The sequence below is a fragment of the Struthio camelus genome, chromosome 17 (assembly GCF_040807025.1).
Source record: "Struthio camelus isolate bStrCam1 chromosome 17, bStrCam1.hap1, whole genome shotgun sequence".
In the NCBI taxonomy this organism is placed as follows: Eukaryota; Metazoa; Chordata; class Aves; order Struthioniformes; family Struthionidae; genus Struthio; species Struthio camelus.
Window position 1 is genome coordinate 13,614,044 of NC_090958.1, and position 17,066 is coordinate 13,631,109.

The window sequence follows — 17,066 nt, forward strand, 5'->3', positions numbered from 1 at the left end:
GTGTTTCCTTAATCGCTCTTCAACATTCATGGATAAGTGATCCTTCACTGCATTATTATTTTTAAATAACAACAAAAGAAAAAGCCTTAATTTTGAATGCACAAACTTAGTTGTTTGATCATTCTCATGTTAACAGATATATATATTTCTTTTTTAATTGATACGTTTATCTGAGAGTTTTTAAAAGTCTCTTCATTCACAAATTCTAACTAAATTTTTATCCAGGAACTTTTTGGAAAGATAAACAAAATTCATTCTGGTAAGTCCTTAATATCCATGAGAAATAAATATAGCTTCTGAAATTCTGATTTTAGCTGAGCAAATAACGAAAAATTCATTCTTAAAAATAAGCAGGAAATGCTGGGGAGGGGGGGAGCTGTTTCCTCTAAAAATGAGGTAGTGAAGATTCAAAATACTTTGTGCAACAATTTTGTAGTTTGCCTGAAGGACTCAATCTTTCATTTTGTTTTCAATGTAACATTGGATACCTTGTTTAGCTTCTAACTCCTCCTGCGTAAGTTGAGGTTTTTTCTCTTCAGCAGCAGTACAAGGAGTGGTAACAGCTGGAGTATGGTTTGAAGCAGTATTAGTGTTCTCCTGGCCTTCCTTGCCCTCTTCTTCCTCCTCATCACTGTCATCATCTAATTTAACACGGTTTTTCTCCAAGGGAAGAAGGTCATTTTCTTTGGCCTTGATTGCAAAGCTTATTGGAGCAAACGATGCTGTGAATGAACAGGTAAGATTTTACAGATCATTAGATAAGAGTAGAAAGCAGGTTGAATTTTTTGACTTTATCCATTACTCACGAAGACTACACCATGAAAAGATAAGAAAACAAATAAACAAAACTGAGTCATCTTAACATTATGCAAATAGAAAAGGACATGACTAAAATAGTTTTTTCTTGACAATAAATGTTCAAGATTTCACTTGCCCCATAATACTCTGTTTCAAAGTCTTTTTTAATACTTCAGTAGGAACAGGACAAAAGGTACTCTAAACCATCTCAGGAATTACACTTACTCATGCAAGTTAAAAAGAAACAATTTAATATTCTGTCCTAAATAAATTTTGTTTGTCTAATAATTTTTTTTATTTCCTCAAATGCGTAATCTACTCCTCCAGATCTAGGATTTAAAAAAACACATGTTCTAGAGAAACAATATGACATTTACCATATATGAGCTTCTGGACTCATGTCTGTGGCAACTTACCTTGTGTATGCATGGATATGTAAATATTGGGATCTATTTTCTGTCACTTTCTTTTGTAAACAGCAGTGGCATGATTAAATTGATCAGAAAACCCCAACTGCACAATCTCCTAATTTTTTGGGGTCAATCTCCTATGAAATTTTCATCGTGTAATTAAGTTAGATACATAAGCCCTTGATTAAACCAAAGTATTAGATGGGAAGATAAAAAAGGAATGCTGGCCACAAATTTAAAGCTTTTACATTTTTGATGCAAGTCCTTTTTTAGAGCCAACCCTATGGTTGTTAAAATATTTCTTCCATTTACTCAAAATTAGTTAAGGTTCCCCCCTCCACGCATAAGAATTGATCTTTGGATTAAAGCATGAAACCAGAAACGCTCCCGTCTAGGACAAAATATTTCATAAAGCTGTGAGAGGCAGAAAATAGTTGAAAATAATTTTGCATACTTTATTGTATCACACATTGACATTACCTCTACACATAACTTTTATAATAGACCTTAATATACATCTCTCCTCACATTAAATAATGCCTTAAGAAATTCTGTATTTTTATGGAAATCCAAAATCTCCGGCCAAACAAGAGAATCCTAGAAAAAATTTCAGTATTTCCTCTCCACATTTAATTCTTTCTTGTTGAAAATATTTTCCCAGTTTCTCCTCACTGAGCACTCTGTCAAGGCTGCTTTCTGAGACACTGTGTTGGATACGCTTGCCTATGTTTCCTTCACACTACATCTGATGGTTTGCAAAATGATAGCATTTGTCAGGCTCACACAGCAGTACTTAAAGACTTATTTCCATCTATACGAAAATTAATTACTTTGGGGAATTAACAGCATTTCATTAAAGGAGAACTAAATACCAAAGCTAAGAAGTTATCCTCAAATACAACTATTTCTTAGCTAGTCTCGCTGGGGCAAGATTGTTGGTCAACTATTTCTTTTAAGCAACCACCGTTCCCCCACCCCAAACAAACACACACAACACGCTCACCCCAACACACTCAAAGTGAAGAAGAATGCCTGCATATAGACAATAGAACACCACAGTAAAAAGCAAATTGCGGATCATTTCAAGCTAGGGGTTTTACCAGTGGATCTTTCAAAAATAATAAGCATAGCTATAGGTTACTACATTTAAGTCTGAACCTTCTCCTTCAAAGAAATTTCCTTGGAATAATTTTGAAAAGCAGTTTCTGGAAAATATGGAATTAATTCGTTAACTGTTTATCCAAATGCAACTTTAAGAACAAGGGGCTGAACTTCTCACACATCTCAAGGAAAAACAAATCAACTGCTATATCGTCTGCTGCAGTATTTCTTCTCAGAAAGCCTTTTGCCTATATATCCTCTAAGCTTTCAGTTTGGGAAATTTAAATGCAATAATTAATTCACATGCCAAGGTTTATGAAAAATGGGCTTTGCATCTTGCAATTCTGTGGTTAGAAAATAGGCTCAGAGATAAGTAAGAACCCAAGAATTACAAGATAACAAATAATAACAGTGATTTTCCAACTTTTTCATATTGCCAAACAAATCCTAAAACGAGATTTTTAGCCTTCAGAGGCAGAAGAAACAAATCTGGTACAGATGTTGTGTCTGTCTTACAGCCAATTGCTGCATTTTGGTTACAAAAAAACTGGGATTTGTACCATATTAGAAAGAGGAAATGAAAATAAATTTAAAGGAATAGGGCTGACATGAAACAACTAAACAACTCTTTGGTTACATTCCATAATCTATATGTCAGCTGCTTTTTTTTTTTTTAAATTAAAAAAAATAATTAAAAAAAAGAGAAAAAAAGAAAAGAAAAAACACTCTGGGTTTCCATTTATTAGTAACCTTAACAATAAATATTATTGCATTTCCATTTTCTGTTATATGTCACATTCTCTTAAAAGGGAATCTTTGAAGACAGGGGAGATTGCCCCTTCCCTGGCAAAGCTACTCAACCTGCCCAGAAAAGAAACAGCAGAGTATGGACAGCAAAAAAAACATGGGAAAGTCTGGAGCCCACAGCCCAGAGAAAGAAAGGGCAGCGAGGAGCAGGGAGAAACAAAAAGAACTTCTCACAGATCACAGGGAACAGGCAAACTTTTCAGCAATTAAGAAAGCCACTGAACTGGCTGGAAGGCAGTAACCACCCATGGGAACGCAGGGCAAGAGTTAGAATTTTCCCTGTTTTGATTTTTTTAATTGCTTTTAGGTATACTTAAAAGATTTAAGTCTCTATTTTTTACTGAATAAAGGAAAATTAATGATATATTTCCTGACAGACCAGGAAATCAGCTCTGGAATATAAATAATATTTTCTCAAATTCAGGACACTAACAGTGCGTTAGCTGATTTGTTTGACTGGATTCTAAGGGATCCTCTCACTTGGTCCCTCTGCTGCTAAGACTGCAAGAGGAAAAACATTCTACTTAAGAGAAGGATCTTTTTTCCAGCCTGCCTAACTTCCAGCATGGGAAGATGGAGAAACTAAGGAATATACCTAGCCTACTTCCTCCATATGCGCAGTTTCAGTAAGACTACAGCCTTTATTCAGAAGAAGTATCTCCTTTCTTGTAGGGAGCTTGTAACAATCAAGTTATAAATGGCTTACTGACAAAAGTAAAATTACATTAAGGCCAAAAAAAAAATCTGCATAAAACTGAAATAGAACAATGATTCTCTCAGACAGTGAACACCTGATATGATCTGATAGGAAAATAAGACATACGAAAGCAATCAAATTATTTCTTTCAGTCCTTTTTTGATGCTTCTCTTGAAAATATTTCCTCTACAGGCTGCAATTCCTTTCCCAATTTTTTTTATTTTTAAAGTATATTCCAACAAATATTTTAGCATCCAACAAATCACGCCAACGTACCTTTCACCAATTTACCATCACTGACAGTTTTAGGAGGAGGAACATCTTTTTTAGTTCCTGGAAGTCCCTTAGCATTTAGATCAGAAGCATCTTCAGGTGTATGTTCATCTGCAAATTGAGTCTCACTTGGTGTATCACAGGCAGTATCTGTTGGAACATCTTCAGATGAAGATACTCCCTTTTCAAATAGAAAAGTGCAAGGTTACGAACTAGGTAATTCAGAACAGAATTGCTGCAGTAGCTGCACAGCTGCAATCCTTCCAGCTGTTTCAAAAAATCACATTATCAACAGCTAACTGTATATCAGTAATCTATTCTATTCTATGTTCCATGTAAACCCAGAGGTTACACAGAGAACTGCAATAAGAATGTGTTGTGATTTTAAATGAAAGAAAACGTTCTTCCAGTGGTTTGCTTCTGCCAACAACTGTTTTAAAAAACATTTTTAAAGTTAGGGCCAAAAAGTATATCCAAGGTCTACTCTTCTAGTCTTGATCCATTAAAGTTGATTCACAGTGGAAGAATGAAAGCTCACAACATTTTTGCTAATACACTATTGCATAATACTTTCTTTACAAATACAAGTTATTACAGCAACAAACACACGTTGAAGTGTTTGATTTGTTCCAGCCTTCTGCTGGAGAAGCAATGGACCCACTGATGGCTTTTGTGGCACTAAGCTGACAACGCAGATGTTTGGGGATTTTCAAATAGGATACTGGAAGCAAAGATTATTGGTTCGACTATTACATGACTGTATCATTCTAGGTGAGCTATAAACTCATACTACAAAAATATTAAAATGTATACTGTAGAACATTTAAAACATTTAAAAGGTGATTCAGAGTATCATATTAAATAACGTAATATTTAAATGAGCCTCTCAATAAATTGTTTGGTTACTTCCAACTGACTGCTAAGGATACTGAATGTTGGTATTGAAGAAATTCTTTCACTGCTCCCTGCAGCTGTTCCCTGACCAACAGAGGTAATTTCTGAAAACCTTCAGAGAGGAAAAACACAAAGGAATTTAGGGCTTCAGCCTAAATTTACTGAAGCCAAAAAGTACAATTTCCTATTAATTTTAATGGCCAAATGGAGAGCAATCAAATTGCAGTAGTTGCCTGCACTCACATTATTAAAGTACAAAAGTAACATTGAAAACATTCTAAAAAGATAAAATAAGATAAAAGAGAATGGTATTATCTACAAAAACCATGCAGTAGGAAAACAAGCATTGCTACTATACAAGACCTCAAGGGACTTAAACTAGTTTCTGCTCCCTGCTTAGCTATACTCATTTGAGCACTTAAAAGAAATCCTTTATTATAACATTTCGGTTTGTGTACATTTTTCCCCAGAAAACAAAAGTTAACAAGTCCTTATTAATTATGTAACTATTATGCATTCAAGCCCACTGATTTGCAAATAAAAAATTCTAGTATAATAGTCAGCATTGTGGTAAAGGACAATTTTGCACGTAAAATGCCAACTGAACAATCGGACTATCGTATTTACCACAATTTGTCTTTAAAAATAGTGTTTTCAAAACATTTTTCATTAAGATCAAGTATTAGACACAAGCGTCTCAAATAGTAACTAATAGTGAATTGTTTCATTTTCCCGGAAGCTATTTTGAGGAGTTACACTGCAATAAGTCAGGTCTGTTGGTAAACTAATTATTTTTGAGCCTCCAATCTAAGCCTTGAGACGACAAATGACCTAAAGCCTAAAGAGAAAACAGCTTTTCCCCATGAAAAGTTAAGATCATCCAGATGAAGCATTTCTGATGCTATATGTAATTTTCAGTAAGAGGAAAAAACGTACTCTAGTGCTACTAGATAATGTGAGAATGGTTAAAAACAAGGATGCAAAGTCTGGATATCATCTTCTAATAACCTGGACTAGAAGAAGTGAAGCAAGTAGGAAACTGAAATGAGATTCTGGAACTCCAATATTGCTTCAGTTAGCCATGCCAGGACTCCTCCCTAACAAAACTCCTCCCTTCCTCAGAAAAGGCATGTCAGAAAAGTAGTTTAGCTACTATTTTATGAAGAACCATGAGGCATATGAGAAGATAGGACCGTCAAAAAGCTGCACCTAGCCTTTCCAAGAACAGAACCCTAATCCTAGAAAGCTCTAGGCCTCCTCAAGGCACATATTCCCTTGTGCAGAACGTCAAAAGATTCTCTGGTTGCCATTTTATATTGTAACCACAAGGTTACAATAGCCCAAACAAATGCAAAACAAAATCTAAAAACAACAAAAAAAGCAATCAAGCCATGAATGTCTTATATAAAAGAGAGTTCAATTCTTAAAAAGTGTCATGGTTATATGCCAGAAAAACAAGTCCTTTCTCCATTTATCATACATTTTTAATGTATCTATATACAAACATTTGTGTACCTGAGAGTTGTCATGGCTCTCTTTTTGAAGGAAGAACTGTTTTTTAAATTCATAATAAGCATTATATTGGTGCCATGGCTGCAGAAACTCAAATCTGTTAAGAGAAAACTGAATTTGTGAAGAAGCACATGAATACAGTAAGTACAAACCATCATTTACCATCTAACCATCTCCTGCAGAGGGAATGCTATTTAATGTTTGGATGTAATGCTTAACATACATTCATAGCATAGTTTCTAGAAACATTTCGTTTCATTGACTGCTTTCAGGATTTGGGCAATAATGCTTTATCATTACCTTTAGGTAGGTCCTCAAATCTCCCTCTTCCCCGCAAAAGTAAGATAGGGCATGTAAATCTCAAAACGGGGTGTACTGAAAACATATTTAAAAGTGAAACCTTGAACTACTACCAATTATTAAAACGAAAGTTAAAATAACACTTTCTCTTACCTAAGATCATTCTTGGCACGAACACTAGTTTCAAATTTTATTCCGTTCCTAGCAACATACTCGGCTAGCTTGTCAATAACAGGCTGGATATCTGGGGGTGGAGGTATAATGGCAACCACTGGAGCAATTGTGCTGAAAACATCAGAGGTACATCATTTTTATAAAGAGAATATAAATATCTTTCAGACTCTTGTTTTAACAAGTAAACATTATATAGAGGTTTGCTCTCTGGGCTCGTTATGCAGTTAAAGCAACTCCTGATTTTCCATCAAGTAAAAAGTTCATAATAGCTCAGTAACAATAACCATACATAACATCAGAGACCAAAGTGGAACCAGGTGATCAAAACAGTACACACGCTAGAGAACATTATTAAGGAATCTGCACAATAAAACTGTTACTAAGCACTTCATATCGCAGTGCGGGAGAGTCCCCTTCACCAAAGCAGCATATCTACATAATTACATGTGGTACCTTGTAGAAGTGGTGGTAGTAGTCAACCCACTGCTGCTATCAGTTGTGTCTGGGGGAGGTGGAGGTGTAGTGCCAGGGGGTGGAGGCACTGTTGCTACCCCTGTAGTGCTTGATACAGTCACCCCTGCAGGCAACGCATTGTAGTAGGTGGCAACATCTATTCCTGGCGGTGGAGGTGCGAGGCAATAGGTTCCATCAGGTAGCATGTAGTAACTGTAATACATGGCTGCCACAGTTGCTATAAAGACATATTTAAAATTAGTATTTTAATTGGAAGAAAAAAACACCCAATAAAAAAAAATTATTGCATCAGTACAAAAACATCTAGAATCTAGATTCACACATCACATTAAAAAACATTATCCATATTTTCTTGTGTTGAAAAGAAAAACGTTCATATTAATGCACTGAGAATGAGTAACAAATACAAAGGACAGAATCAGTACTTATTGAGGGTCATACCAAATAGGTATGAATAAAGAAGTGAACCAGAGAAGGCCTACAAAAGACAATGTCATATGAAACCATTCTTCCTAAACTAATTCCCCTCAGGCATTTTAGCTCAATTAAAATTGCGGATGCATTAAGACAGACATGCCCACAGATTCAAAACTAACTTTGAGAAATTAAACCACTAGCTACTAGTATCACTAGTGATTTAATTAAAGCAATAGTATCGCTATTAGAACAAAATTGTTTGTCAAAATAGAAAATTACAATAAATATATATTTAGCTCTAAGTTCTGGTTTACTAATAGTCTTTGCTACTGCCACCGATCAAAATAAAAGCAATGGTTTCACATAAAGCTAGTAAAAGTCTACTTTGAACATTCAAGCAATTCTTGTCTTAACTGGTAAACACATTTGCATTACAAGCTTTGGGATCAGAGCTGTGTCGGTTGTATATCCAGTCACATAAACAGTATATCGAGTTAAACAGAAATTAAACTATGTAGTCTATTAACTCTGAAGCTACGCACTCATTTACAAATGTAGAAACTTAAAAGCTTAGAGGTGATTCTCTTTTGTTATAACAGAAAACGTTAAATTATACTACCTCTGCAGTAGTTACAATTATAGTTTGGCTGATCTAGTTGGAAAACGTGTAATTCACATATGCTGCAGTCATAACAAACTTATGAATACTTCATACACAAAAATAACAAAAAAACCTACACAAACTCACAGTGACCAACATTTTATTCCATTCATGATCTTTTTGTACGAACTCTTCATTGATGAAATAGCTGAACGTGTCACTGGTATTTGTTATGAACAGAACAGAATTTACTTTTAAAAATAACCTTATTAGATGGTCTTAATCTATTTTATTGGCAGTGAATTTTTCCTCTACATTTGATGGGTCAAACTTCGAATTTCAGACTTGTGGCCACTTAAGTTCATCTTAAACTTTTGTCCAAGCAGATGGTCAGATGGCACATATTTTCACAAGAATGGCCCAGAGTCAAGAGTGACTCGGTGAGTGAATGAGTGACGGCACAAACCTCATTAAAAAGGAGAAGAAAAAGAGACTACCTACATTTATCTCAGGTAAACAATTTATATTATCCAATCCCCAACCAAAAGAACTACTTCCAGCTAAACATGACTAAAGCGCATTTAACGTATTACTTTGCATTAACTCATACTGTATCTGAGCAAAAAGAAAAAGGATGTTTTGTATCTTAAATGCACCAAATGATATTAAATCATCATTCAGAAGCTGCATATCAGTAGATGAGCAAAAGGTAAATACATTGCTATTAGGTTAAGAATCTTTGAGCTAAGGAACCAGAGAACAATCCACTATTACTGGCTGTTAATAGCTTCCATCTACTAGACCAGCTCAATAATTTAATCATTACATATATGTCTATGACTTGAAGGAAAATACACTAATAAGGGAAACTGAGCAAAACCCTGGTAAATAACAAAGAATCCTTTCGGTGGAGTGCTGTCTAAAACAGGTCTACGCTAATGCACAAATAATGAAAGGACATGCGTTGCTCCCCCCATCATCTGTTTCAACACGCACAAGCATTGCCAATACATTCCATTCAACATCCCAGTCTAGAGATAATTATCATCAAGGGAGGGAAAAAGCTTCAGGGTATGTCCGACTGATACTAGCATAACATAACAGCCACCTAAAGAAAAACAATCCGGGAAAGATTAGCACACCTAACTCAAACTAGTGACCAAAGTTACTTGGAAAATCTCACCACGTGAAGCTGAACACAGAAGTGTCAGGACTGAAAAAAAACAGGCAGTTTTTAGGCAAAGAAAGATGGAGATTAACAACCTTCGTAACTGCAGTCAATGCAATAACGTATCTCATTTCTATATATAAACTTGCTTTAAGATTAAAGCTGCTTGCTTCAGTAACGTGCCATTGCAGTTAGTACCATAATTTTGTATTTCAGAGTACTACATTTAACTTTGATGCTTTTTAATTTTATCTGGTGCCCTTTTTAGTCTTCCATGATGGACACACACAACTCACTGAAGCACTTCATGATTAGCTATTTGTTTTATCCTCTCCAACGCTGCTTCTAACTTTAAGCACATCTCACTCTACCAAGGCTTCTGGCAGAGACAACTTAATCACTTTCAGATCTTACGATGGATAATCTATTCTGTAGTAACAGAAAAACAGCTATTTCAAAAGAAAAGGTTGATAAAACATACTGCTAGTAAAAACTTGCCACTAAAACCTGCTAATTTTGTGTGCTTCTTAAAAATGCATGGAAGAATCTCCTATTTAAACTGCATTAGTTTAGATGAATTATCAAGAGTTCCAAAAAAAACACATGCAAGTGCAAGTTATATTTAGCCATATTAGCTTTACCACCTTACATTACATCACAGAAATACTACAAGAACATTCTTTTTAAACATGGGAAAGAGTTTACTCCTCTCAGAAAAGCCTGAGGCTGAAGATTAACTGTCCTAATACACATTTAAAAGCAGCATTTTTCAGGCAAATATCTTAAGAGTTTAAAATCGAAGGAAATTATCTCCAGGATGATTTTAGGATAGAGAAATAATAACGATTTGCATGTCTCAAATTAGATCCTTTTAGCAAAATCAACACTCATCTCATTGAACTTTGCACCAAAGCTGGACAGTATCAAAAAATACATGCCATTTATATATACTAGATAATATATACCTACTTATTGAAACCACAAAAAACAGATAGGTTTTGCAATTTAACACTAAAACAATGAACAATTGAATCGATTAAGTTTTCCACGCTAGAGGTTTGTCAGACTCTAAATGTGCATTTGTATAGAGTGCAAACGGTTATGGATCTCCCCCTCGCCCCGAAATTAAAAAACAGTAATTCAATAAGAGTGTAGTTAGCCTAACACTTGTACAGTTATTCTTGTAATTCTAAAGACTTTCCACAGAAGGGTACATAAATAGAAAGTTTTCAGGTAAAATTATTTCAAGGGATTTAGAGTAACAGTCTATGCCTCTGGAGGGAAAGTTTAACCAATGCATCAAAGTATAATTATATTATCCTCTTAAAGTGAGTTTCATAAGCAATCCTGTACGGCAATATTAATTTTACTCAGAGAACAAGTTGTCTGTAAGGAGAGCAGAATAAAGATCTGTCGAGTTATAAAGGCAAGAAGAGGAGCTACAAACTTAACTTGTAAAGTGGAAGATTATCATCATTTAATAGCAATGCATCATATGCACTCAGATCCAAGGCTAAGATGAAAGTAATCAGAAAACTGAGGAGCATTACTCTACAGTGATGCTAACTCTAGGTTTAGTCTTTCTTGAAATATCCAGTAATTTTCCATCCCACAACAGAGCAAGCTCTTATTTCAGTTTTAATAAGATTCTCTTAAGGTTCAGTCTAAAATAAAAATCATTTACTTGTATTAAGAAATATATTTGAAAAACACTGGCAATCATTTGGGGTGGGAGGGTAAAATTACAACCCATCATAATCAACTTGGATCTCCAAAGTGAGTCAAATTTTTTTGCAACAAGACTACTAGAACAATTCAAAACGTGGTGCATCAACACTACTTTGGAGTAAGAGTACTTGTTACCTACACATTGATAGTATCATAAAACCCTTCTGGACTGAAGGCAGCAATATACGTTTTCTTATACCCCAATAGTCTCACATGGCAAGAGTAAGGAGAAAGGAGAAAGTCTTGGAATATTAGGCACAGGGAAAAAAAATTGAGCGCACAACTTTCTACACTGCTTTCTAATAATTTAGTTAATTGCTTTCACCTTTTTCTTTTAAAAAAGTAAGAACATCTGCTTCTTTATTAAATAAAGAATAGCCTCAGTGGCCATGGAACTTGAGAGCTAGCCCTCCAGCTCAGACATTGTAATGAGAAATACAGTTTAAAGATCAATTTTTAAACTTTGAATTTTGTGTTTTCCTAAATTTTATTTTCCATGTGTAACATTGTACCAGTGCACAGAATAAAAGAAAGGTGAAATCATGAAAAAGTATATGAATTGACATATAATAATAGACTTAAATATTTTTTCACTTTAAAATTACTGCCAACATTAGAACAGATTATCATACTAAAACCTGGATTTATCACCTAAATCAATATACATAACAATATCTTTGCAGAGTTTTTGTAGTGTAAGACAGTCCACCAAAACTGTTCAAAACAGATTTACTATATTTTTTTTTGCTTAATATAGCAAGCTTTTTTCAATGGGACTCATGAATTATAGGACAGCTTTATATTCACCACTGAAGATATTTCATAATCTCAGTGCAGTTCTTCAGAAGATATGACTGAATTAGTTTATCCCACTTGCTTATTACTACTTGCAGAAAAGAGCAGTAATGAGATCTCACTAAAGCAACGATTTTACTATTATGAAAAAAAACTGCTCACTGTACTTACAGCTTGTCATGGATATAATCCTTGACAAAAGGATTATAGTTCAGATTAGGTGCATTCCAAATCATTCAACACTTAAGTTTAAACATAATGTTTTACTAAAGAAAGGAAAGATCTAAAATCTGATCTTTAAGTCTGAGTCATAGATGATAGTATTAGATAATGAAATCACATGATCATCAGTTAACATAAAATATGCTTTTGAGTTGTATCAAAAGATGTAAACTCACAGATTTTGCTCTGCAATTTTTCCCCTTAAGAGATTTTACAACTGTAACGCCCTGAACACTAAAGCTACTTACAACAAATCAGTTACAGGATATAAATGCATGGGGAAACATTTCAAAAAGTAAACAGTACTTTTTATTCTCTCATCATCTTATTAACAGAGAAAAGGAATGAAAATTATTATTTAGTATTTAGTGTAATGTACAGTTCTAAAATGTCATTTGATTAAATATCTATTAGCACCAGACACAAAATGTCACAACTATAGAAAGAGATTATGAAAAGATCAAGAAACTTCCAAAAAATTATTACAGACTATTGTGCTTGGGCTCCCGGCCTCTTAGAAAAAAGCTGCAAAATTGTGTTGGGGATTGGAATAGACTCTTGTTTCGGAGGAATCATCACCTTTCTTACACGTTTCTGTTGTATTAGGCTTCATTAACAACAACGGATTGAAGCTCATCAAAAACACTAAGAATCCTGTTCTAACCACATTCACATACTGAAGACTTGGCTGCCACTCCCAGTTTTTGTTTTTCTAAGCAACTAACAAAGTGACAGATATTTAGTGGATGAAAACACCTTCAAACATTCAGGAAGTTGAAACAGAATAAATATCAGTTCTGAATGAACAAATACGAAGCTAACGCATTTTCTTCCCATCGGCATCCATGCACAATTCAACAAGACAAACTACCAGCTGCCTAATCACAAAACACTTACAATCAGAAGAATATTCTACTTGTGATGTCTGTACAGCTGCCCCTTCTGTTGACTGTGGTGTAGATGTGTTATTATCTGATTGTGCTTTGCGGACCAGTGCTGCAAGTGGATGATCAGGGTCTACTACCTTCAAAGGCTGCAAGAACCACAAAAACAGAAAAGAGATTAAAACTCAAAGTGTATATCTAAAACAAAATAATATAAATCTAATTTTGGAAGGCAAATCTATCTAAATTCATACACATCAATAATACTATCCGTGCACCAAAGTTCTTGTTTTTGTAGCTTTCTCTCTCATATCAGTATCAACTTGATTCTTTCTCACAAATTTCTCTGAAAAAGGGGCCAAAAACCAAAAAACCACTGATTTGATGTGAACATAAATCCATGACAAGAAAAAAAGTATATATTACTCTCATCAGTTTACCGAAGTTGTGATCAAATACAGAACTTGATTCGTCTAAGTGTTAGACAGTGTCACTGTCATTACTCTGAAAGCCTCAAACGTGAACAACCATCTATCGTTCCCATTTTTCTACTATTGAGCAAGGTCAGAAAACAAAAACATCTTTAACATATCCAGTAAAATTTAGACTTAATGAGTGTCAGTAATTTTGCTGAAATATTATTGACTGAAACCATTATTTGAGGTCAAGATTCTATCTACTAACATCTAGGAAGAAAACACTCTATCTCAGCTAATATATGAATGGCATTAACTGTCTTAAAACCTTTAGCTTCAGTACAGTTTGTGGGATAAATCCTTGACTGATACGCTGCCCTCAATACCAGAACATGTCAAAAACAGAAACATAATGGCTTAAGAATGGAAAAATAACAATGTATGTACTGGGAAAAGGTAAGTTGGAAGTTTACTAAAATATATTTACACTTCCAAGCAACAGCCCAAAAAATAAAATCTTTGTTAATAAAACATCGTAACTCCTGCATATTATAATTTGTGTGCCCTGTAAAAAGACATTTTACGAGGTAGAAAGTCATTTTAATAGGGCTGAGTACCTTCACGAGCTCTTCAAGTCTACTGCACTTTTTAGACGCAAAGAGACTTGGATGCAGATAGTTTCCATCATCATCGTCGTCGTCATCATCATCTTCCTCGGATTTGACTCTTGAATCTAAATAAAAGCAATGTCTGAATTTTATCTGAGTTTTATATGGATACGTATGGGGTAGGAAGACATGGATATGTTCTTCCTTTAAAAAACTATGGCTTTCATAAATTTACTTATTCACAAATAGTGACAGATACAAGAAGACATTGCTAACCATCAATAAAACTAAAATGTAAGTACACAGACAAACTTTCCATTGGTCTAGGGTGTTTCTAAAAGCTCCAAGATCATAGCAGCTTTTATATCTGAAAGTCTCCCCAAAATATTTTAATATAAATGTTTCTCTATTTAAGCAAATTTTGCTCTTATTTTGAATCACCATATCAATCTCATTTGCAGGACGAGACTATTGCCCTTCCAATATGTCAAAAAGATGTGGCTTTTTTACCAAATAACATCAACGGACATTTCAACAACTCACATCCTAAAGCCAGCCATCTGACATGCAATTACTTACGTTTTTTCTCTTCTGTTTTATTTTCAGAAGGAGCAGCATATCGTCCCTCTTTCATAGCTTTCTGAATGAATTTGTAGTAGGGATTGAGGTAGTGATCAAACCGCAAGAAGTCAAACTGGGAGTTGCGTGCTTGCTTGGCTTTTAGCATAATCTCAAACTGTGCTCCCTGCTTACAAACAAAGTTTGCAGTTCGTTCTATAATTGCATGCATTTTTGCTGTTGGCGGCTGTGGGAGAAAAATAACACATATTTATATTTTCACAAGCAGCCTGTGAAGTCTGCTGGAACTCCAGAGAGAATTAGAAACAGCATCAGTTCCCTGCCCCATTTTAGTTTTCTTTAGCATTGTAGTTTCATAATCACTTTCAGCTGGTAGAAGAGAACCATCACTGAGAAAAGTTAGTTCATCCTTCCCCAGCTGGTCATTCCTCTTTGCAAGAGCCTCTCCTTGTACTAGCACAAGTACTTTTGCCATTGCACACCAAACTCAACTGGCAAACAAATCTAGATTCGAGATCAGGGCATTAAAGAAATTCTTTTAAGTCAGGTATATTCCATAGCCATTACAACATTTCTCCTGTCACCAGACAGGAGACCAATGTGTTTCTTCATGCAGCAGTGCCAATTTCAAGCAGCTCTATTTTAAAATAACTCAATGTGCTCTGAAGACTCACCATGCAATTTTTTCTTCTCAACAGCTGTTCTCTATACTGTTATCACTAAACAGGTGAATATTGTTCCCTTACTAGAAAAGCATTTTCTTGGAGAGGACATGTTGCTTATCAAGATCAACATAACAATTGCAATTCCTATGTGCTGTCACATTCTCACAGAGTCAATAACAACACTGAATACTTCATTAATAAAATAAAAAGAATTGGAATAAAGGTAAACAGCATCAATGCGTTTCCATTTCTGAAATTCCATGTAAGGAGCATTGCAACCTTAAAACCAAGAAGTAAAAAGACAAAGAACAGATAAACTTCACCATTTACTGTCTTTAATTTCATTTTCAGATAGGTCTGTTTTATCTCATGCTCAATAAACTGTAGAAACCCATAGTGTATACCTATGAAGAATGAAGTGTCACACTAATGATTCATTTCAGCTTTCAATTTTTTTTTTTTTTGCTCTAGATGCAGAAGTACATTGCAGAACTCAGAAAATCTTTTTTTTTTAGAGATCAGAAGCACACCAAACCGGTGAAAAAGTCTGAATGTGATCAAAGAACACATTTTTTTTTAGAAATTATTTCAGCTGATTAGATTCTTTATTAGAACAACATATAAATCTGGAAAATAAATAGTTGTTTCAAATTTTATTTGTCTCTCTAGAACACTACCAAAGATTCTAATTAGAGACACTGACAGATGTTCTCAGCAGTCTGAGAGTACTTTGTGCATAGTCAGTTTCACAATTTAATCACATGTTCAGTTTCCCCATTTCTGTGGTTCTTATGCAGAAATAAAATAATAATAATAAAAACACTTTAAGGCCTAGACATTCACGAACAAAGCTTTTTTAAAAAAAAAAAAAAAAAAACTGCCACCCTTGCTTGAGCAAAGAAGCTCAAAAATGATTGTATCTGAAATTCCTGTCTGGTGTTGAATTTGCAAGTGGTGCTACTTCATAAGCTCTGAAAAATAAACACTGTGAATATTAATATGCTTCTAAGATCACTAGCAACACCACCAATCTACAAAACTTTCTCAAGTTCAAAGCAATAAAAATTTGATGGCCGCTGCCATCAAATAGAGAGGCAGACATAACAGACGTATTCCAGTTTGCTGTTATATTTAATAAAAAGGCTAAATATTTTAACTGATAAGATCTGTTTGTTAAAATTTCTGCATATAGGAATAGCTGTCAGAATAGGGAAGAAACTGTTCTGAAAAATATTCCAGTGACATTTATACTATAACCTGGTCTGGTATTCTGTTCCAAACTTTAAATATTTTTGTAGTTGAAAGTTTTTCCTAGGTGTGTTTCCCTTACTGCAAGTTAAGCAACTATCCTCCGTCCTTCATTGAGTCTAGAAAACAATCTTAGTCTCATTTTGCCTCTCAGTATTCTTATCTAGAGAAAACAAAGCCATTTTCAGTCTTTTCTCAAAATTTTAAAAGACAATATCCCCTTATTGCACACTTCCCTAGCATTCCAGGCTACTCAGTTTATCCACAGCCTTCTTGAAATGCAACGGCCAAAACC

The 17,066-nt window shown here is 34.6% G+C and overlaps 1 protein-coding gene across 7 annotated transcripts in view; it reads right to left on the bottom strand.

Moving 5' to 3' along the window:
- SFSWAP (splicing factor SWAP) overlaps positions 1–17,066 on the bottom strand; it is a 54,781-nt gene that overhangs the window by 28,290 nt on the left and 9,425 nt on the right. For all 7 annotated transcript variants that reach the window (XM_009666676.2, XM_009666675.2, XM_009666673.2 and 4 more), the window contains 8 exons: positions 14,859–15,084; positions 14,289–14,404; positions 13,269–13,404; positions 7,420–7,657; positions 6,946–7,077; positions 6,496–6,589; positions 4,090–4,267; positions 489–722 (listed from right to left, as the gene is read on the bottom strand). In XM_009666676.2, coding sequence (XP_009664971.1) covers positions 489–722; positions 4,090–4,267; positions 6,496–6,589; positions 6,946–7,077; positions 7,420–7,657; positions 13,269–13,404; positions 14,289–14,404; positions 14,859–15,084 — 1,354 coding nt within the window. The remainder of the gene's footprint in view (positions 1–488; positions 723–4,089; positions 4,268–6,495; positions 6,590–6,945; positions 7,078–7,419; positions 7,658–13,268; positions 13,405–14,288; positions 14,405–14,858; positions 15,085–17,066) is intronic.